This window comes from Drosophila kikkawai, chromosome 3R (genome assembly GCF_030179895.1).
Source record: "Drosophila kikkawai strain 14028-0561.14 chromosome 3R, DkikHiC1v2, whole genome shotgun sequence".
Taxonomy (NCBI): domain Eukaryota; kingdom Metazoa; phylum Arthropoda; class Insecta; order Diptera; family Drosophilidae; genus Drosophila; species Drosophila kikkawai.
In genome coordinates, this window is record NC_091731.1 from 12,736,503 (window position 1) to 12,760,433 (window position 23,931).

General features: G+C 41.5%; 1 protein-coding gene across 1 annotated transcript; it reads right to left on the reverse strand.

Moving 5' to 3' along the window:
• Positions 1-3,169: 3,169 nt before the first annotated feature.
• On the reverse strand, positions 3,170-4,847 carry LOC108074064 (uncharacterized). Its single transcript, XM_017165935.3, has 3 exons — positions 4,602-4,847; positions 3,799-3,959; positions 3,170-3,581 (listed from the first exon to the last, which is right to left on the reverse strand). Exons 1-3 carry the CDS (start codon positions 4,675-4,677, stop codon positions 3,519-3,521), a joined length of 300 nt encoding a protein of 99 aa, XP_017021424.1. The 5' UTR covers positions 4,678-4,847; the 3' UTR covers positions 3,170-3,518.
• Between the last annotated feature and the right edge of the window lie 19,084 nt (positions 4,848-23,931).

Consider the following 23,931-nt stretch of genomic DNA (forward strand, 5'->3'; position numbering starts at 1 on the left):
TGGGGGCGACGGGTGACGGGTGATGGGCGATGATACTATGTATGTATGTGCAGAGCAGACGCCTTGGGCGTGCGTTTGTCTAATAGATCAGCATCAGTGGAGGCATCAGCATCAGTAAAAGCAGCAGCAACAGCAGAGGCGAGCTGCAGCTCAAATGTGTTTTCAGGCCATTTATCATCTGCTGCCCGCTGTCTGCAATTTCAGCGACTGGGCGGCGCGTTCAAGTTGCAGCAACAGCAACAGCAACAGCGGCAGCGGCAGCAACATACAGCAACATCAGCTAAGCTGCAGCCTCGAGACTCGGCTTGAAATTCGAGCAACGTGCGCGCACAAGGTGTCTGCTTTTCAACGCCCCAGCTAAAGCTCCAGACCCACTTCCATATAGACCCACTCCTGTGCAAGCCCCAATCCAGTCTCAGTCTCTCTGCCAGCAGTGTTGCCCACATGGTTCTTTTTACACAAAATAAGATGGAAAATATGCTAAAAATGTATACTTTTTTACTAAAATATGAAACCCTATTTGATAAGTTAGATATTACTTTACAGTAAGGGGAAAAATTTGTATTTAATAAGATATTGTTTAGTTCCTTATTTCTTCTAAAATATATACTTACCTGCCTTAGTTCTTTTCAACCTGTTCTCTTTTCCATGTTGCCAGCACTGACTTACAGCTCCTTGGCAAAGAGCTGGGCAACCACTAACCGGACCGGAGTCTGCCTCATTTACACTGAAATTATTCCGCATAAATCATCTTAATGTTGCGTGATTTTTAGACGGCCTTTTAGCGTCGCCCGAATGTCACTTAAAATCTGGCACATTAAAGCACACAAAACGGGAGGAAAGGAAGGGAAAGACGAATGCTGGCGCTGCCTCAACACCAGATACGAGCATAAATCAAAATTAAATAACAGGGAATGAACTCACAGGGCTGCTGCCTCCTTTGTGTAATGGAAACCCTTGTCGGATAACAGAGGCGAAATGTTTGCGCAAAATTTAAACATTGAGCAAACAAAGGTCCGTCTGCCAAAACATAAAGTCCAACTCTCTTTCAGGTAAATATATATTAAAACAAGAAAGGAAGCTAACTTCGGCACGCCGAAGTTTTTATACCCTTGCAGATTGTTTTTGATGTTTGTATTATAGACTTAAATGCTGAAAACACACACAAAACAGAGTTTTATTACATTTTACCTAGACTTATTATGTTTACAGTTTGACGGTTACAGTTTTACACTCCCAGCCTTACATTTTCTCTACATCTACCGATCGCTTCTATGGCAGCTATATGATATAGTTGTCCGATTTTTATGAAATTTATACCATAATTCTAGAATAATAAAAAAAGCTTATATCTCAGAGTAGATAAACATACGTTGGAAAACAACGAAGCTATAATTTTTGTCCTATTTATTTCTCGATCGTTCCTATGGCAGCTATATCATATATTCGTCCGATTTTCATAAAATTTTTACCAAAATTTTTACCATAATAATAATAATAATATAGAATGGCTATATCTAAAAAATTGTGCAAAAATATTGAAAAACAGCAAAGTTATAATTTTTTTTCTAAAAATTTATCGAACATTTGTATGGCAGCTATATGATATAGTCGTCCGATCCGGCCCGTTCCGACATATATAGCAGTGAGAGTATATAGAAGACTATATGCAAAGTTTCATTCAGATAGCTTTAAAACTGAGGGACTAGTTTGCGTAGAAACAGACAGACGGACAGACGGACAGACAGACAGACGGACAGACGGACAGACAGACAGACAGACAGACGGACAGACGGACATGGCTAGATCGACTCGGCTGTTGATGCTGATCAAGAATATATATACTTTATAGGGTCGGAAACGTCTCCTTCACTGCGTTGCAAACTTCTGACTGAAATTATAATACCCTGCAAGGGTATAATGAATAAGGTAAGAAAGTGCAAGGCAAAATGAAGAGTTTTAGGTGTCTACGAGAAGCCCTTTGACAACATAGCAATGTTTGATATACTGATTCAGTGGCCTTTGGGCCCCTTGAAAGGAATATTGGCTTGCACGAATATATATATTTATTTAAAAATAAGGTAAGTTAAATAAAGAAAGCCAGAGTGTATTAAGCTCTCCATTATACTCCAACAGAATTGGATATGAAAACATTCCTTGGATCTGAGCTTTGCTTTTCCATCTCTTGATGAATTTCCTTAGAGCTGAAATAAATGCAGAAAGTAACATGAATACTTTTCATATATTTACTTTACTTATTTTTTGTTGAAACGAAATCTTAAACTGCTTAAACTAGACTTACATGAATTGGGAAGCTCACAAAAGTTGATGATTTTAAATTAAAATTTCAGGCTTATTAAAAATGTTTTCATCCCGAATGAGTGAATATTTAGCATTGATTTTTTACAAGGCCAGTGTAGGTCCTCCCCAAGGAATTCATGTGGAATTCCCATGCAAATCTGAAGCGTAATCAAAACACACACACATACACACTGTCGGCAAGAAGCCGCCAAGATTAGAGCTAAACTTTTTATTATACCCTTGCAGGGTATTATAATTTCAGTCAGAAGTTTGCAACGCAGTGAAGGAGACGTTTCCGACCCTATAAAGTATATATATTCTTGATCAGCATCAACAGCCGAGTCGATCTAGCCATGTCCGTCTGTCCGTCTGTCCGTCTGTCCGTCTGTCCGTCTGTCTGTCCGTCTGTCTGTTTCTACGCAAACTAGTCCCTCAGTTTTAAAGCTATCTGAATGAAACTTTGCATATAGTCTTCTATATGCTCTCACTGCTATATATGTCGGAACGGGCCGGATCGGACGACTATATCATATAGCTGCCATACAAATGTTCGATAAATTTTTAGGAAAAAAATTATAACTTGGCTGTTTTTCAACATATGTGCACTATTTTTGACATATGACCATTTTATATTATTTCTGAATTTTGGTAAAAATTTTATGAAAATCGGACTACTATATCATATAGCTGCCATAGGAACGATCAGGAAATTAATAGAAAAAAAATTATAACTTCGTTGTTTTTCAAACTATTTTTTTCTACTCTGGGATATAAGCTTATTTTATTAGTTCAGAATTTTGGTATAAATTTTATGAAAATCGGACAACTATATCATATAGCTGCCATATAAACCGATCGGTAGGTGTAGGGAAAATGTAAAACTGGGAATGTAAAACTGTAACTGTCAAACTCTCAACATAATAAGTATAGGTAAAATGCAATGAAATAATATCTGCAAGGGTATACAAACTTCGGCGTGCCGAAGTTAGCTTCCTTTCTTGTTTTTATTATGTCCCAGCAGCAGCTGTTGCCTGGCGAGACAGGGGGAGGAGGCGCACTTAATACATAATACATGCGAGTAATTCGTGTACACATTATAATTACAGGCGATGCGATGTGGCCCGGCCATAACATTTCGGTTATGGCCCAAACAAAGCTACCAACTGATTCCACAGATCAAAGCCCACACGCAGCACATGACGTACTTTGAAGTTGATTTACTTCAACTTTGAGTTGGCGTTCGCGGGAATCACATCTTTGAGTTCGCAGCACAAATAATACTTTGTTGATGGCAACGCGAATGGTGATGGTGATGTTGATGTTGTTTTGTTGTTCGTTGCCAGGGGAGAAATACGCAGTCGCATTCGCCGCATTGCCAATTCCGCATTATAAAAAAAAAGAGGGAAGAATTTCATTAGAATCAGGGCCATTCGAAGGTTATTGTTCCAGCCAGACACTTTTATTAGCCGGGCTCACACACACACACACACAACTTACGCCCTCGGTCTTGGGCCTGCAACGGGCCCTCTGCAGGAATCGCATTATCGACGGCGGCATGTGCTCCTTGTACATCGCGTAGTGCCGCAGGACGAGCCGGCAGGCGCTGAAGTGCACGCATAGGCCGTCGGTCTTCTCCGGCGTCTGGCAGCTGGGCCCCACTTCAGACGGCACATGGAGAAAATATTACAAAAAATGGAAAATTATGTTAGAGGTGGAAAATCTAAGATTGACAAGCTAAATTGTATGTTGACGTATAAACTTTGGGAAAAAAGAAATTCAATCTTTTACTGTAATTGTAAAGTAGTAGTTATTTTCAGAAATAACCACTTTACTTCTGGCATTTATAATAATATCATATTCGAATAGAAATGTGAGAGAAAAGTCCAGTCCGGAATAAACTAGAACCTTTAAGTTACTCTCTTCTTAAATGTCTTGTGCATTTTTAGCCTCGCAAAGAGAATATATTTTGGGAGAAATTATAAAGAAGTTAGGAATTAAATTGAATTTAAATTAAAAAAAAAGATGTTTCCATATTTTTGTATTTAAAAATGAACTAGGTAATCACCTAAATACCTAGCTTTATTTAACTTAACAAATTTTTATTCTTATTTCACTCAAAATAACATATTCGAGGAATTGAAAATTACAGTTAATTACTGTTCAATTTCTATGACAAATTTTAGTTTTAATGAAACCCAAGCTTAGTGATAACTACAACCACCAGGACTTTTGTTATGTTTTTCACTGTGTGGATATATATGCATAATCAATGGCGTGCCAGCGATCTCGGGACGGCTTACTTGTGTGGCCGAATGTCGATGGCAGCAGCATCAGGATGACGAAACCGAACGGAATCAATCGGGATGTGCGCCGCATTGTGAATTTACAATTTCGGAAACAGTTGTTACGCCACAGACTTTTCCCGGGAACGAGTTCGGGAGCGGGAAGCGGGAGCGACAGGATGATGATGCACGGCTATGTATATATTAAAGTCGCGTTAAAGTCTTAAGAGCTTTAAGCGCCGAAAACTCACTCCGAGATGGAGAGTGGAGGATGCCAGACTGAGTCTTGGGAGCGTGGAGCAGTGGAGCAGTGGAGCAGTGGAGACCGGGACCGAGGCACCAGATTGTTGCTCAAGTAAACAGCTTGGGCTTGGGCAACTTTTGATAAGCGAGCGGAATAAATGGGGGGCTGCGCCACTCTTATCGACGGCGTGCAAAACAAGAGGCCAAAAATATGTACATAATATGTAAACAAAGCGGGGCATCCATAGCGCAGCATCCATAAACACATGTTCGAGGCGGCATGTACCAGTTTGAACTTATACTTATGCCGCGTGCCTGCCGGGTGGCATGGGGTTAAACGTTAACGTTAACGTTGGCGTTAGGCAGCTATAGAGGCAAATGCAAATGGAAATTTATTATACATATTCGTGTAGATATATTGCAAAGCTGAAAATGAATTCCGGAGGAGGAAAACCCCAGAGTCACCTCCAATATTTAGCTGTCAAATAGCCATATTCGGGCGTGATTGATGGGGCGCTGGCCCAGGTTTCTGTAAGCTGCTTACCTGAGGGCCTTTCACCCCGCCCTCCTAATTAGGTATCCTCGGGGCGCCCTTGCCATTGTTCAATAAATACCAATTTATGCCTTCACTTGCTGTCTTGGCACGGCTTAGATTGCCCTGACTGCCGTGCTCTGGCCTGCCCTGCCCTGTTCTGCCCTCTCTCGGCTGCCATTCTGGCCAAAATCACAGTCGAATTCAATTTCAGACACTCACATGTGCGCTCGTGTGTGCCGGCATAGTGTTTGCCAGCCAAAAGAGGAGATTTTAATAAAAATGTAAATTTTTTTTAGTTGCCTTAGGGGCTCTTGGCCCCGGCAGAAAGCCAATAAAAAAGTATTGCTCGTTATGAACTTGGCGGCAGTTTTTGTAGCTGATATCCGAGCAGCATCCGAGGAGCCACTTGGCCAACACAATCGCAGGCGGTGCACGCAACTCGCATCGAAAGTATCATTTGGCCAGGTTAAAGTTTTCGGTTTTCGGCTGCCTCCTCCGAATGTCATGCCAATTTGGCTGCCGCTCATCCTGCCGCCTCCTTTTTGCCCCATCGCGTGCGTTTCAAGGAGATTGCGGTTTTATCGAATTATAATTGCGGCCATAAAGAAAAGTTTTTATTTCATTTGCATTTTAAATATTCCCGATGCTCTTGTCCTTTTTTTTTTTTGTGGTTGTTTGTGTTTTGTTCTCCTTTCAAACAAAAAGCAGAGCAAAAGTCCAATTGCTTTTATGGATTTTTGTCAAGGTTTTATGGCTAATTTTAGTTTGGGGCCAAAGTCACAATATATTTTCAGTCAAGTCTCAGAAGAGATTTGGGGAGAAAAAATTTGTGGCATTGGCAATATTAGCAGAAACTAGAATACAATTTGAAGCAAGGATTTTTTAGCCATAATTTATTATTGGTAGCTCAAAGTCAAAATATTTTCATGGAAGAAAAGAGTCTTACCGAAAATAATAAAAAAGAAATATGTATTTACAATTTCTTATACATTTAAAATTTTATTTTTTTTCTTTTTAAAAATACTAATAAAGATAGTTTAGGAAGATACAATCTAGTTGTCGTTTGTGCTACAAATATCCATAATAAATAATTTCCAACTACTATATTTTTTAGTTTTCGAAAAAGGTTAGAAAATTTTGTTTTGTATACCCTTACAGGGCATTCTAATTCTTAAGTTTCCAACTCACCAAAAATGCTAACGACGCTTAGCAAATCTTTACTTCGTGTACTTAATAAAGAAAAAAGCCATTGAATATTTTTAATATCGATATTAATCCACCCCTCCTTTTGTGGACATGTGCATGGTGTAAGACAAATAATGATTGATTTAATGGACATCGAGACATTATCGAAGGCATTGCACAGCAGAGGGCAAAGTGTTGACAGAGCCATTTGATGGGCCATAAAGTCAGCCACATCATTAAAAACCCTTTCCCGAAAGAAAATATTGACACTCCGACTCCGCTAACTAAATGCCGAGCGGTTTCCCATTTCAATTTGCCGTCGCGTCGTTCACATGTGTAAGCGTTTAAGTACGATATTTAGATATGTGTACGAAAACATGCCGGAACCGAGGCATAAAAACCGAAATGCGCATAATAAAAAGCCCTCGTCATAGACTTCAACTTGAACTCCATCTACAGCTAGCAGCTACAGCTCCATCTCCGGGACCCAATGGCCCTATAACCATTGGCGCACACTCACCCCCGCCGATATAAACCCCATCATATATATATGCAAGTGTATGCCGTATCCGAATCTGGAACTGAAACCGAGAGCCGGCGTGTAGCCCTTTTACAGATGTGCGATAAAACAACGCTGGCACTGGCCTGGCTGGGCAACAAAAGGCATTGGAAAATATGAGAAACAAAGCATAAAATAAAACACTTTGGAACTTTGAGTTGACAATTTGAAGACGCCAATAAAGTTTCCTACGCTACCCGTTCCATTGATTCCTGTCTTTGTCGTTGCATGCTGCTCGATGCACAGGGAAAAATTATATATAATTTCGATTTATAATAATACAAATTAAAATTAAGAGAAGAGTCTTGTGAAAATAACAGTATTTTTTACAGATACCAATGGATTCCTCTAGACTGAAAATCATTTTTGAGATAAGAACAAACTATAAAGATCTTTTGAAAATATAATATTTGCTTAATAATTTGTTTAATATTAAAAAACAAATAGATAAACTTTAAACTTTAAAATATGAACAACGAATAAAAGTAAAAACTTTTAGATTGCATTTAATATTTGCAAATAAAATGATTAACTTTCTTCTTAAAAACCGCTTATTATTTTCTCCGAGTGCCTGTGTTTTCGCTTTCGCCCTTTTCCCCCAATAAAAATTCTTTGGAAATCATTTAGGAAAACGCATGCATGCACATCATGTGCACGCCAACGCCCACGCCCCTAACTTTGTGCCTTCGGCCCCCGCAACTGCTCAGCTCCTCAACTCCCGCTGCAGCTTCACGGCTCCACAGATTCCCAGAGCGGAGATAAAACGCGTGTCAGACACGACAATGCCATGGATCATGTGTCAAATTGTGACTTGCAGTTCATGGCACTCTCCGGGAGTCGCAACTAGTTACCTGCGACCCAGAGACGAGCCCCTCCTTGCCTCGGATTGGGCTTGAGACTCTCTGTTTCGGATGTGGATGTGGATGCGGATGCGGATTCGTATTCTGTTCGAGCTCGAGGCTCGCGGCGACAGCAAACGGCACACGCAAATGCACTTTTTGATTGCCTTCGGGTTCCTTGGAAGGACCCCAGCCCCAATCCAAAGAATACCTACTACCACCACCCCAACCCAATCTATATCTGTCGCTGGCTTTTCTTATCCGACGACTCCCTGGCTGTTATTCTTATGAATAGTCGAGTGAACGGGGCACGGACACATCTGCAGATGCCAAAGTGTGCTGTTGCATTGGCGTTTTATTCGCTGTCGGGGTAAAAACTTTTATCAAAAATCGTATTGCATGCAAATTAGATTCCTCCTCGATATTACTGTCTCTCGCCTTTGTCCGCCAATCTAAAACTGAGCTGGTCTCTTACACACCCCGCCGTTCGTATAATGCTATTGTCGCTGGAGAAGCTGGGAAAACTGGGAAAGCTGGGAAGCTGCTGCTGCTGCGGGCCTTCTGATAAAGATACCGACGACATGCACACGACAATGCTGCCAAACGCTGATGATTCAGACATTGCAACCAAAGGCAGTCGCTTTCCTGGCTGATGATGTTGCTGCTGCTGCCTCTGCTGCCGATGTTGCCCCGTGCTTGGTCTTTTGTCGCAGGTCTCAATTGACTTGATAAACTCCTTCCTACAGTTTTTTTCAATTCCGTCGTACGCTTGTGCTTGTTAACGTCAACTGGCTACACACAACCACACTGGCAGAAAGTCCAGATAACGTTCTTCACACAGCAAATCAATCACTGGAGCAACTCACCTTGGCTATTATTTGTAGATAATGATTATTTATTGCTAAAGTTGTTTACAAGATTGATGTAACCATTTGATTTGAGTTTAAGGAAAGCAAGGTATGAATAAAAAGAGTGTTTTGGATGTATTTGATATTTTAAGTAGCAAGAAGTTTTCATAACAGAGATTTATGTTAAAATCTTATCTACTATATATTACTTGTTGAATTCCTTATTAACCTTTTACAAAGTTCCTGAAATACTAAGACTTTTTTCTAAGCTTCTTTAAATTAGTTCCCAAAATATATTTATGCTCAATAAAAGACCATAGTCAGGACTTACATCTATATTTATTATATTTTCTCAAATGTATCAATTTCTCTCAGTGCCCAAAATCAGAGATGTAGGTAAGGGGAGCCAGACAGTCACAAAGATGCAGGCGTAAAATGAGTTCATTTTTTCTGTGGACTTTATCGAGCACGTCTTATCTGTAGTCGCATACGTATTTGGCCGTGGCCAAAAAGAAGTGGGAGTTGGCCCAAAAGAAATAGGGAGAGAGATAGCCAGAGAGCCAGAGATCGGTGAAGGGAGGCTGCACCGGCTTAAACACACTTGAATGCATTTCCATTTCATGGCTATGGCTTCATTGCCGCCAAACGTCGGCGTCTGCCGCTTTGTCTGGTGGCTATGCGCCAACTTGCCAAATAAAAGACGAAAAAAAAGGGCGGCCGGGACACCTCGGCTCTAACTCTGCTGGCTGTTTGTGTAATAGCGTTCATCGAAGCTTAAGGTGTATAAATCACACACAATGCGGTCTTTTGTAGTTCCAGGCGACACACACACACACTTACACTTATACTCACACGAAATGTGGCTCACACTGCAGTGGAAAAAGTGCGCAGCGTTTAGCTGGATTTTTTCCACACTTTTCCCACCTTTTCCTCTGAGCTCTTTTGGGGTCTAAATTATGACCCTGACGTTCCGCTTTAAATGCTGCCAGGCGGCAGCTGGTCTCGGTTTCCGCTCGGCATTTAAATAATAATAAAATGATAATTTATTTTTAGCAATTTGTTGCACTGTTTGTAATCATTTGTTAACTGTCTGTCTGCTTTCCAAAAGAAACAAACTCCCAGCTACTACGAGGCGTTTAAGCCGCTTAGCGTTTGGGCCACTTGAGGAAAACGAGCGGCTCCCGTGACTTCAGGCCCAAGTCGAAGACAATGGAAACAATGCCCGGGCAACGGCAGCCACTTGAAGCGAACTAGTGAACTAATACTAATGCCCTCTGATAAATAGTCAAAATATTTAAGCGGCATATTTAAAATCAAATAAACACATCAGCCAGCAATCAAAAGCTTGCTGAACTGTAAATCGAGCTTAGTTGCGCTACATTTAAGACCCGTCGTCCTCGTCGTTGTTGGAGTTTTCCAAGCCGCCTTCGGGCGGTTCAGTGCAAATGCAAGCGAGCGGCAAACAACCCACAAGCACTGGGGAAAAAAAATAAAGAAAAATTAAATCAGCGATCTATAAAAACCTTAATTTCTCTTGAATTCAAAATGTAATTCTTGTTTTTAAGATCATTAAATATTTTTTAGTAAATTCCCAGAGTACTACCTGAATTTCAGCAAGACTTTCCATTCAGTGTAGTCCCTTAAACCCCCCCTTAACCCCCTGTAGACCCATTTAGCCCCCGGCTTTAAGTAAACAGCTTAGCCGAAGCTGGAGCTCTCCGTTCTCCGGTCTCCATCTGCATCTGCATCTGGAACTACAGCTACAGCTACATGTGCATCAGCATCTGCATCTGCATTTGCGGATGGCCCAAAGATTCGCCCCGAATTTGTTTATGGCCAACTGGCACTGCAACAAATGTAGTTACATTGCGTAGATATCTCAGTCTGTCTGTGGCAACAAATTCGTACACATGTTTCTGTCATTTTATGGAATTATGCGTGTGTGCTTGTGTATTTGCCCTGCCGGGGGGTGCAATGAAAACGACAAACGAAATAAAATCACATTTTTGACAGACGACGAACGCACCATGGATGGGGGAGCACACGAATAGGCATAAAAAATATTTATGGTTATCATATAAATTATGGAGGAATTAATTGAGGTTAAACGGAGGTGTTACGGGATGATAATCCAAACGTAAATCACTTGTATTGATGACTGACAAGCGGGGTGATAAGCTTCGACATCAATTGGGATTCTTTTGAAATTGTGAGAAAGTGTAAAGTGGGATTGGAAAATCAAAAACAGAAAGGTTTCTGACGTAATTGTTTTCTTTAAAATTATCAGGGAACTATTACAAGGTTTAATGTGACTTTATTTTGTTTAAACTAAAGATACTTATACGAAAAATCATTTGATTTTGTAATTAATAAGTCAAATTGAAATTATAATCTTTTTTAAAACTTATTTATAACCGTTATTAAAAGAAACTTAAAGAAAGCCCCAAGCTGGAATGCAACGGAGAAAATTCAGAGATCTCACTAGATCTAAAATGAGGTTATCAAGCGCACTTATCGTGCATCTTGAAACTATACCTGGGTATCCCATTCATCTGTCAATAAAACCCAAAAACACTTGTTAATTTATTCATCAATATTTTGGTCGAACTAATAAATCTCATAGCGCCCCCATCTGCGCCGCAGTATCGATTCCTATCACCTGCACAGTTCAGAGGTTAGGGAACTGTTTGATCCCAGACATAAATTTGGGGCCATTGTGGTGAGGAATAGAGGAATACCTAGACCCCAGACCAGACTCCAAGCTCCACGGTCTACACGGTCCACAGTCCATGTCTGTTTATCGTTTATTTCAGCAATGACAGGTGCAGCTGCCATCGACAATCGGAGGGAATAGAATGGGAGCCACCGTCTATGTTTGTTTACGGAATTTGAACTTTTTAGCCGGGCTGACTGACTGACTGCCAGCCTGCCAGACTGACTGACTGAGCATCTCACTTTGGGCCTGATGCTGGAGGAGTGATGGGATGGTGACGACGGCCTGTTTATGTTGTTAAATGCAAAAATGATTTCCATTAAAAACAAACAAATGGCGAGACGCACGTAGCAACGGCTCGCAACGGCCGCTGTGCGTGTCCCGTTGAGTTTTTTGGTTTAAAATGCAATAACCAATAAAATAAATTGCCAAACAAAATGATCAAACATTAGGCCAGGCCAGGCGTTGGCGGCCATGGAGTTTTGCCTGCTTTTTGGTTATTTCGGCATGTTTTTTTTGTTATTTTATTTTGTCGCAAATGTCCCTCATTATTGCGTGATATTTATTTAGGTTATGACTTAAGTTGTGTCACGTTCGTCTAAATTTATATCCAATATGTTGACTATCAGCGGCACATTCGCGGCCCCAGCCCAGCCCAGACCAATTTATCCCCGGCCAGGTCCCCGGCCGCCCATTGAAATTTATGCCGCAGATCTGGGACTGGCGATGTGTAGAGATGTATTTGGTTAGTATACATATAGCAGCCATATTCTCTAAAGCCGCACATATCTTACTCTGGTCCCCGGGACCAAAACTATGTGTTTGTATAGAAAATTTATATGCAAATATTCAATGCACGTCGGTCGTCGTGAGCATTGCATTCCACCAATAGCAGTCGCCACCCAGCAGTCGAGCTATACACTGTGGGAAATTGTTAAAAAGGAGTAGATTTCGGGGGATAACTGAGGCAAATTAAATGATGAAAAGTAAAGTGAATTAATTCATAAATATTGGTCAAGGGTAAAGCTTATTTTCAAGATAGTAATATTCACAAAATAATTAAATAATAAGCTAATTAAAAAGGAAAAGCTTTAAAGCACTTCCTATTTAAGGTCTCACCAATTTCGACAAGGTTGTAAAGCTGAAATGAATCCTATTTTCTCGCAGTGCAGCTACCAGCAGCAGCTCAAAGCTCACGGCACACAGCACGCCACTAATTGGACCCAGCGGTTCGCCATCATCATCGTGATCGCATTTAAATGTGCTGATCAATTTACTTAAATGTTAATGGCAGCCGAGGGCGTGTCACGCGGAGGCTGCGACCAAAGTTTAAGTTCAGCAGGTAAGCAGGGCTGCAGGTGGAAGGAAGGTAAGAGCGGGAAGTGGAAGTTGAAATGGAAATGGAGCTGCAAGAAGATGGTAAATGGTATATGGAGTTGGGGGAAGATGGAAACTTGGTCCGGGGTCATGCTGGTTGGCTATAATGCGTTTTGGCCACGAGTGTGTGCCGGTGTGCCGTTGTGCCGTTGTGCCTTGTGTGTAAAAAGAAATATGACACACATAAACTGAAATTAGCTGCCAATTTGAGATGGCATCGTCGCATGCGAATTGTTTTATATTTGTTTGGCGGCATTAAGCCATTAAAAAAGAGGCGCCATAAAACACCGCAAGCCATAGCTATCACGCTGGGATCCCCATTTTCCATTTTCCCGACCCGATTTTTATGCCTCACCTCCCCATTCCTCCTCTGACAAAGCAATCAAATCAAATTTGTTTGGCTTTGTGCGTGCTTCATTTCTCTTGCCAGCTTGTTTGTTTCTCTTTTTCTCCATTTCTCAATTTCTACGCTTCTCCACTGCCGGATTCTCTCTTTCTCTCTCTCTTCGCCAGTGCAGCCTAAAAGCATGCCACACATTTTTCACAACAGCTTAAGCTTTGCAGCCAAATCCGCTGCACTTTTTCATTTGGCTTCAAGTTTTTTGTCTATGTCTAAACTTATTATCATTTTGGCTATTTATTTTATGGCTCATAGAGTGAGAGAGAAAGAGAGAGAGGGAGAGAGAAGGGGAACGAAGGGGAGGAGCGAAGCGGAGCTACAATTGTTTTCACATGCAAATGCTTTTTGCCCCCTGCCGCCAAGCATTTATATGCAAATAGAGCTACACATGTGTGTGAGAAAATAGTAAAACTAGCATTTTTTTTAGAAAAAAATAGGATCAGTGACAGAATTTGGAAACTCTTTTTGCACAGAAAATTTAAGCAAATCTAAAAGTTAAATTATATTTTTTTTATGGTTTTTTTGATGTCTTCAAAAATTCTTTTTACAAAAAAAAATCAAAAGATGGTTCTGATCTTAATGATAAATTAATATTTGGTTCAGAAAAACTCTGCCGAGCATACACTATGAAAAAAGCTAATTTTTTTATAATTTCTTAACTTTATTACTTATAAAAAGACAATTCTGCGGATCTTTGTTTTAAATATTTTGGTTTAAAGGAATTTTAAGAGAGAGAATTCTAAAATTAACTACTACAAAATCTCATTTATTTATAAAATACTGTAAGTTCTATCATCTTTAATAATTTTAAACAACATTTGCAAATAAAATTACCTATTAATTTTGCGTTTTTTATATATATATAATTTTTAAAATTTTTTTTAAATGTTTGAACTATTATTTCGCCGACAGCTGTTCGTATATGTCCTGTCTTCTTTTCCCACGACTTTCACTTCGTCCCCCCCTACAGCTCCTTTTTCCACTCCTTCCCCACTGCGAGACACACTCAAAAAGAGATTTCCACTAAAAGACAAATGCTACAATATTACAAAGGGGCGGTGGGGATAAAAATAAAGGGGGATGCTGGATGCTGCTACCTTGAGTGGCTGATGCTGCTGCTGCTGCTACTTCTGGAAAAGCTGCTGGAGGGTTGTCTCCTCTACGCGTTCGAGTGGCAAAAAAAATCGCTGAAGTCGCAAAAATTATTACAGTTGGCAACTTTGAGCTGACGCACACAAACACACTCGCTTATAGAGTGCGCTCGCGATAAAAATAAAGTGACAGCAAAAACAATTGCAAACTTGTGCAATTAATAAAGTGAAAAGTGAGAAGTGAGCAGTTCTGTTCGCCGATCGACCTCTCTGCGTTTTCAAGGTGTGCCCCGGTCGTATACGTAATACCTATCTATATACATACACTCGAATCTCATTCGCATTCGCATTCGCATACGTATTCGTATTCGTATTCGTACCTATCTGCCAGAGGGTGGCAAAGAGGCGAGAGTTAAAGCCCAATGGCATCGGCAATGTTTTCACACGTGTTGTCGTTTAAATATTTAAATGCGCTCCTGGCAGCAGCGGCGTTGACAACGCCAGAACTTTTACATGTTTTGCTGTGTGTTAAACCCGAAAGCAAACTGCTGCAACGACATCTCTGTCTCTCACTTGCTGCACAGGGGCGTAGCCAAGGGGGTTTTGCGGGTCAAGAGCACCACCTCCTCCCTAGATGCTGGATGGGAAAATTATACCCGGAGTAAAGGCGATATATATATTTTGATTGACTTTAAAACGTTTTTTATATTGATTATAAAGGATTGAGAAATTATGGATTTTTTAAGCTGCTTTCTTAAGTTAATAATGTTTTCCATATAAAAATATTAGTTCTATTATTCAGTTAACTTTTAGATATCCCCCTGCTAGATTTGTTCCTAACCGAGACCATACCACAGTGACACACTCGAGGATGACTCCTCTGGTAGGTGGATTTCTTTTTTTTTCTTGTATGAGCATCCTCGTCTATCGTCGTCGTCGTCTTCTTTTATCAGACAAACTAAGCGCAAAATTAGTTTTTGAACTTTTTAAATTGGTTTATTTCATGGAGTTTTGATTTTTAGCACGTTGCGTAACGAGCCCAAGAACCGCGCTCCCGTAATTGGCTGGCCGTGCTCGGGAATTCCCTAAGAACTTTGGAGGGAGAGTGGTGGGGGGCTGACAGGACTTGCTTAACGCCTTCATTAGCAATCAGTGTATATGTGTGTGTGTGTGTTTGTGTGTGAGTAACTACTCAATTTGCCAGGCAACTTAAGGAGAAATCATTTTTTCAGAATCTTTCACCTACACAATTTTGCAATTATTGTAATACTACGGGCTTGGAGCGCGTGCACTCATATTTTATGACATTTTTTCACTGCCTTTTCTTTTTTTGTTTTTTCACTAGGAAGTGTCGGAGCAACACACACACACACACTCGCAGGAAACGGTGGATACGTGCGAGCGCCATCCATGCTCACTTAATACCTTATAATTTGCTGTGAGTCGTTGCTTTCATAAAATATACTTTATGAACAATAATTCATACGTGTATGGAAAGGCAGGAGTAAGAGTGCTGCCGTATATGTGCCGGTGGGCCTTGGTGTGAGTGAAAAGTGCATAAAAATCAATTTTTGCGCATAAAACAACACAACTAGCAAGAAAGTGTGGCAAAAGCAATTGTATCGAATAGGTTGTACCGTGGAAATAATTACAGCAACTAGAATTAAGGTTAAAAATTATAAGAATAATTTAAATAATATTACTGAAATTAATTAGCCAGAATTACTGAAAAAGAAAGCTTAGAAATTAATTTTAAAGTTGAAGTTTCTCTATATACTTTAGTCAAATTTCATTTTTCTCTGTGTAAAATTCTATTTTGAATTAATTAACTTAAGACTGTTGATGGGATCTCGTAGTTTCCAGTTATATCACCTGGATTTCACCTGTCGAAAATGGCCGCTTTCGGCAGCGGAAAGTGCGGTATGTGATGGCAAGCACGGCAAAGGCGAAATAAAACAACAGCAACAAAGTCGCGTCCACGACGACAACGTTGCATACTTTTCAGATGACAAGCAGTGGGGGAATTGGGGTTGGGAAATGGGGGGGGGGGGGGGAAAGTGGGGGAAATGGCCATGGGAAATACAGGATGGGATGGGGAAACGATGGAGTTTGGGGGCAACGGAATGGCTTTCTCGAATAACCCTCTTGCAGCACACACTTGAAACTGATTACATGCACAATTTTGCCCCGTTCTTTGTTCGCCGATGCCGGAGCAAGTCCCAGGGACTGAACCAGGATCCTGCCACGGCCCCGTTCCCACTCCCGCTGCCACTCTTGTCCGGCAATTGTTCTGCATGTGTGTGTGTGTGTGAGTGTGCTCATATATGGCATTGTTGTGTATTCCTGTGGCCATCGTTCTCGTTCGTCCTGGCTGCCTCCGATTGTTGCCATTTCCATTGCTGTTTCCTCTCAATTCGCCACCACTACGAACTCCAGTGTGGCCCACCAACCCGCTGGCACCACCACCCGCTCAATGCAATTATTTCAACAAATTTAAACCTCAGCGAAATAATAAACAATTCGTTTTCAGATTAAAATGCAATTTTCATAACTTTTTGTGCAAAGACATGGCCAGCGGACGACAGGGGCCCGAGAGCGGATAGCGGATAGCAATGGCAATCCCCTCCAGAACGGCTGAGTGGAGCCTCCACTAGCCACAATTACTACTTATTTTATTTATATGCCGGCGCATTAATATTTCACAAGGTTTTCCTACCGACCAATTTTTCTTTCCTTCCACTTGCACATCCCACATCCACATCCACGTCCAGTCAGTGCTGTTGCCCTGTCATTTATCATACATTTCCCAATTTACTTTATGCAGAATTATGGGTAAGCGGGAGTTTTATTTTTTTTTTATAGTTATAGCCCGCTTTTATGATTGAATTAACTTTTGTTCGCAGCACTCGCCATCAATTAAGTGCCTGGGGAGCGGAGCGAGGCGGCGTTATAAGGCCAAGCGGCATGCGTGCATAATTAGCACGAAGATTTTTCCATTAACAGGTGATTCAATAATTAAGCCCGTCAGGACCAAGTGATGACAATTTCAAACGCATTCAAGCAGCATCAGCAGCAGGGACCGAACGATTACGGATTACGTAGGCATCTCGGATGTGTGACAGCTGTGTCTCCTATTGACAATATTTGATAGGCACTCGGGCATGACTGATTCAGAATTCAGGCCAGAGGACACCGGAGCAGGTTCTGACCCTGACACATTGCGTCTTGCATATTTTAGACCGATCTGATTCCATTTGAATGCCAACTTCACGGCCAGTTGGCCAGTTAATTAGGCTCTGATTGGCCAATTGGTGAATGCCAAATGAGGTCGTAGTGGCATAAATCCCAGGGTAGGCCACAGAATCTGTGGGTTGCTGCTGCTGCCGAAGCGTTAGAAAGGAAGTCCGTATTAATAATTTTGGCAAAACGTTTGCCTAATTAACTTTACTATTGTTGTTCAAATGTGAGAAAAGCCTAACAATTAAATTAAACCCTTTTCAAATTCAAGCTTAAATACCAGAAGAGCATTACTCACATTTTAGTTAAAGTTTAGGTTTTACGCTTCTACTAGATTTAAGTCAAGGTAAATTTTAGAATTTGTTAGAAATTTAATCACATATTGCATAAAATAACTCAATTCGAACTAAGACTTTTCCTATTTATTGAAGTGCTTTCTGATTAACTGCCTTAGCCGCACCTGGTTAAGCCCAGCAAAAGGTATAAATCTGAGTGGCTTGGCTCTCATTTTCGTTCGCTATATATTACAATAAGAGGCATTGGACCACGCCTCCTATTGACATTCAGTTTAAAGTGCCTCAAATACCTGGAACTGTGTACAATGGCAGCATTTATTGTCATGACTTTACCGCTGCCATGATAATGTGATATACGTCAACGTCAATTGGATCGGATTGGATGATTCCAAAGCCAATAAGCTGTCATTCGGTTTGGGGCCAGACCTACGAGCAGCCCAACTTGATTTATTGCCGGAAAAACAAAGCCACCCCTTGAGTTGTTTCTTTTGCGCCGTGCTTATCTCCTGCTCCTTGGAGTCCTTGCTCTCAAAATATTATGCGACTGCTGAATTTGGACCGTAAGTGAGGGAAAGCTTTCCTTTTCCGAGAGTGTATCAATGGCAGCATTTTAAATGAATTGAAAGTACTTGAGATTGGGATTGCCGAAACGAATGATGTGTGTGGCTGTGACTTTGCAGGTTGTTTCTATTCTTTTGCCATAAATGTAAGATTTGGATAATGCTTTTTGAATAATAATCGTAAAGTAAACAAATACGTATATTTAAAGTAGTTTTACCAACCAGTATTTAATCTCTTTTATCGCTAGTAATCGCTTCATCTTTGTTTACCAATGAATTTATCTTTCGGATGAAATTTTTTCAATGTCTCGTTAACATCTACGAACAATTATCGCAACTGTTCTCTGTCAGGCTAGCCCTGTTCTCCTTTACTCTTTTTATCCGGCATCCTTTTGGTCCTTACGATTGATTGTTTGGTCTTTGTATCTGCACTATTTCTGTTTTGCCTCCTCTCCATTTCCCACTTAAATGAACATTTGCTCTGGAATGAAAGAATTAATTCCTGCACTTTTCGATAGTGTTTCAGCGACCTGAATAATAACATTTGTATATATACTTACCATCATTAGCAATCCAATTGTTTTATTTGTGAAATGAACATGATTTTAATATAATTTATTAATCATACGCACCGATGAGCAGCAAATAATTGAGTGATGAAAATTATTTGAATTGACATTTTGTGCTTTAGGTTTTGTGTGGAATTCTTGTGAAAAGTGGAATTATTTTTATCAGGCTATAACAAATTGAGGTTTTGTTTGAATAATGATAATTTAATGACCAAGAAACAAGTATTTTTTGAGTGTATTTACCCTACCTCTTCCATAACACTCTAAAATTTAAATTAAATATTATTTCTGAAGCCCACTTGTGCTCATTGATAAAATGTAAATATATGTTAAGTATAATTTCCCATCATTTTGCAAAGGTAAGTGCTTGAATAAGCGGAAGTGTTAAGTATCCTCCCCTCCAATAAAATGTCTCAGAGGCTCATCGGTCAGCTCGGTGGAAAGTCTGTAATTTGCCAACGAAAAATGTTTAATTTATTCACGTTAATAAGCCGCATCTGCAATGACTCAACTGCATCGTTCGCTCTTTTGTCCTGCCGCCCTGTCGATGCCTTTTATCAGATTTATTATTAAGTGCATTAATGTGTATTTTATGCAAATTCAATTTTATATTTCTTTAATTTCAATATAAAACCATTTGGTGTGCATTTTGGGGCGTGCGCAGCGGAATGCATAATGATAATTTCGGCGAGGATCACAAAATTTATATGCTTTTAATTGCATTGCAATGGCAGTTTCATTATGCAATATCCCCAGCCAACTAATTATGCGACTAGGCCGTGTGTGTGTTTGTTAATATGAAAACAATTTTAGTTTTTCACATGACTTCCCCCCAGTGGCTAGTGTTGCCATTAGCAGCATGGCCGACAAAGCCATTTGGCTAATTTGCCTAGAGCATTTAATTAGGATACGGCCAACACCAGTTTTAAGCCATCAATCGTAACGGTACATTACGGAGCCCAGGGCATGCCGAAGGTGAGTCAGGTGAATTGGCACAATTGGCACAATTGATAATTTCATTGAAACACTCAATCAACAACTGGCAAATGGCCGTAAATCGGAGGGTCCCTGTTGATCATGGCTCTATCTCTCTCTCCATCACTCTATCCCCCTTCGATTTGCCAATGTCTATATTTAAGTTTAAATGGCACTTTTCTCAAAAGGCTCAGCAGGAGCAACACACGCACAGGCTGGCTGGCTGACTGACATCCGAAGAGACAAGCTGCCAATTCGTGCAGTCGACGTGCATAAAACTAAAAGAGTCAGCACAACACACACACACACACATTCGGAAAAAAAACATTGAAAAATCAAAAACGAGCAAAATTTTTGTTATTGCATTTGAAAATGGCAGGCGTGGCAGGGGGCGTGCACAGGGGGCGTATCCGGAGGCGGTGAATTGCCGAGCCGAGCCCATGCATGCGATTGCAGTGCTCCGCTTGTCCTTTTTACTAGTTTTTGCCTGCTGCTTGTTGTTTGCCCCGTGCAACCTCCTCCTGCTTGCCTTCGTCCTTCGTCCTGTCCGATTTTTCTGTTTTTCTGCTGTTCAGTTTCTCGTTTTTGTTCTGGGAATGGCAATTGAATGGTGAAATTTCCTAAAATGCAGTTTGAGCGCACGCTTGAGACGAGAGATGAGACAGTCGAGGCTGAAGGACGACAGCAATGGCAAATACAACAACAACAAGTGGAACAACAATAAACATAACAACATGCCCTCCAGTGACTCCTCCCCCCCACCATTCCCTTAGTCCATATAGAGATGCCGCCGTCCAGGCACGCTGGAATCGTGCCTTAGCAACACACTCGAATTCCGCCAAGCCGGCAAATTGATGTCCTCCCGCTTTTTGATTGGCATCCATAAAGAGGCCAAAGTGTAATTTGAAATTGCCAGCGTTTTATGCTTCTTTTCACGGTAAAAATATTAGGTCAACCCCCAGTAACTAGCTTTACTCTTACTTAACCTACTTTAATTTCATGAAATTCCTGCTCTTTTAATCTCGAAAATCAACAAGAAATTCTTACCAGATCGATTTATAACTTTATGGGATTGTGGGCCATCATTTTCGGTTGCTCACATACTCTATAATTTCTGGCCAGACCTCACCAAGTTCCATCTCTGATGCCAATGACCAAGTCTCAATTTTGGGAGCACACACCACTTGGCTCCATGTTTCCATCTGGGCCCCATTTGTTTGTGTGTTTCTACTTTTGGCTTTGTGCTGTGTGATTTTTTCGGCCCAACGGGGGCGGGAATGTTGGGTGGGGGGCGTGGCATGGCGGTCAGGTTGCAGCAGTGCCAAACTGGTTGTTAGGGCCGCCAGCAGAAAACGTGAAGCCAGCAAAGTGAGCAGCGGTGGGGAGCAGGAGGAGGAGCTGAAGGAGCTGCAGGAGAGCAGCAAACTACGACATGCCACACGTAGGCATACAATGAACTGCAGTGCATTGCTCATACGCAACGTTGGCCAACTTTACCGCCCACAGGTGGGGATAGCGGTCTAGCTACAGGAATAGGCCAGGAAAGTCGCAGTTGTTTGCGAAATGTACTCAGCCAAAAACGTGGGGCGTAGGACAAACCAGACAAGCATTTCACATGCCACTGCAGGCGACCCAAAGCCCAACCAGGAGTCGAAGCCAAAGCCAGAGCCTCTCTTCCACCCCCGACAGTTTTTCTGGGTTTCCAGGGTTTTCTCCGGGTTTTCTGGGCTTGCAATTTACTGCATATCATAGCAGACAGACAGAGGGAACGAGATGCCCTAGCCCGAGCCCGAGACAGCTGTCTCTCGATGACTTTTCGCAAATTGGCGCAAGATATTTTCCTGATGCTCGTTAATAGACCCCCAACGTAGAAATTGCGGCGCCCACAAGCAGTTACTAATTAAAAATGCTGCGCTTAATTTACGCCCTTGTTCTTGGTCCTGGGAACTGTGCTCCTCTCTTTCTTGTTTACAGGTGAGTCTGTGCCTGGTCTGTCAGTTGCAGGTCAGGCCGTGCGGCTAAACAAGTTGCCTCCATCGGGCAGACGGGCAGTCAACCAGTCAGTTGGCCAGTCAGTTAAAGGCTCGTCATCCGTTTGTTTATTGTGCGCAATGATTGCAAGGAGAATGGCCTTAAAACTGCTGTGATTGCCCGAACCAAACCAAACCAAACCGAACCGAACTGAACTGAACTGAACTGGGTTTGACTTGACCTGACTCGCATCTGAATCGAAGGAGATCCCTGCCCCGGGAGGAAGCGGGCGTGGGTCCTTGTGCAAATCGTTGGAAACAAAAATCACATAGTGTGCACACGTCCGCCAGCTTAGAGGCCTGCTGCACTCCCAGGCCAACCTACACCAATACCTACCCCAAATCGCAATCCCCAATCCCGGAGTCCCAAACTCCTGCATTCGGACGGTATGCCATCGCCATCGCCATGCCATGCCATGCAATTTTTCCCAGGTAACAAAATGAATTGCCTGCCGGCTTCCAACGTCTGCTACTGCTGCTGCTGCAACTACTGCTGCTATTGCAGCTATTGCTGCTGCGGCTGACAGTGTCGCATGCTCAAAGCGGACTATTTGCTGTTATTCCACTGATATTTTGAGAGCCTCACTAGCCACACGTAGAAAAACAGTGCCAAAATCGGCTTAAAACTGTAGCTTTAATAAATTTCTAGACCTGCAATAGGACTTTAAAGCACCTGTTCGAAAGAGAGATTTGTTGAGAATGGAGGGCCTAGAATTTCCAATTTAATTTGCAACATTTTCAAATATAGGTGTTGCTGTTCCTCGTTTCTGCAATTTCTATGGAAAAAGTTGGGGATTGCTGAAGGTTTACAAGAGTATTGTAGCGATATTGATTGGTTCTTAGCTATCTAATGTTGAATGTTTTAATGTATAATATTTTATTCTGCATTTCTTTCTATCTTAAGCCATTTAAAAAAGCAATGGAAGCATGGATTTTGTTTTATTTTTTTGATCGAAAATGTTTAAACACTCCCTACCTAAGCTTTATTTAACAAATTCTCCCACTTTACCTACACATTCTAGTGCTATTTTTCCTCTCAGTGCTGACCAGACTCAGCAAGAGTGGAGTATGGGGTCCAATAGTACATATAGATGAGTGCAATTTACCGCTAACAATGCCATGCACTGGTAGTTACAACAAATGTTAGGCGCAGCCAACAACCGCAGCCCATTCGAATGGGAGAGAGAGAGAGGCGGGGAAAATTCAGGCAAACATTCAGGGAATAGCGGGAAGGGGGAAATGGGCGAAAGGACTAACTACTTGGTAGCTACCTAACGACTCGCACACACTACTACCACTTCCATACATACTACATATGTTGACCATGGAAATGCATAAATAATGCGCCACAGCGGGTGACGGGGTGGCGGGGCGGTGTATATGGCCTACACAACCGTTAGCCAGGAGTCAGTGGCCAGGACTGCAGGACTGCAGGTTCTGCGACTCTCTGTTTGCCATATTCGAACATTCGCATCAGGATTTCCCGCCATTGTACTTTTTGGCTTTTGTTTATTTACAGTCAGCGCAAAAATGTTTGTTATGCTCGGGGTGTCCGGGCTGTTTCGAGTGTGTCTCTGTGTGTGTGTTCGTATCAGTGTGTGTCTAGTTGGATTTAGGCTAAGTAAGCCGCATACACCTGGTCGCAACACACACACATAACACAACACAACACAGCAGAGAACAGCACACAATCCAGACCCCGGCCAGACCAATTTAATACTTGATGGCATGGCTGAGCTTTCAATATTTGACTGTTGCTGTTCTTGCTTTTGTTGCATCTGCTTAAACAACAAATGTCACGCGTGGACTCGCCTCCAATTATTCATGAGGCGAGCGTTATTAATTTGAAAGCATATTTATCACAAACGAAATCTACGCCACATGCCATAAT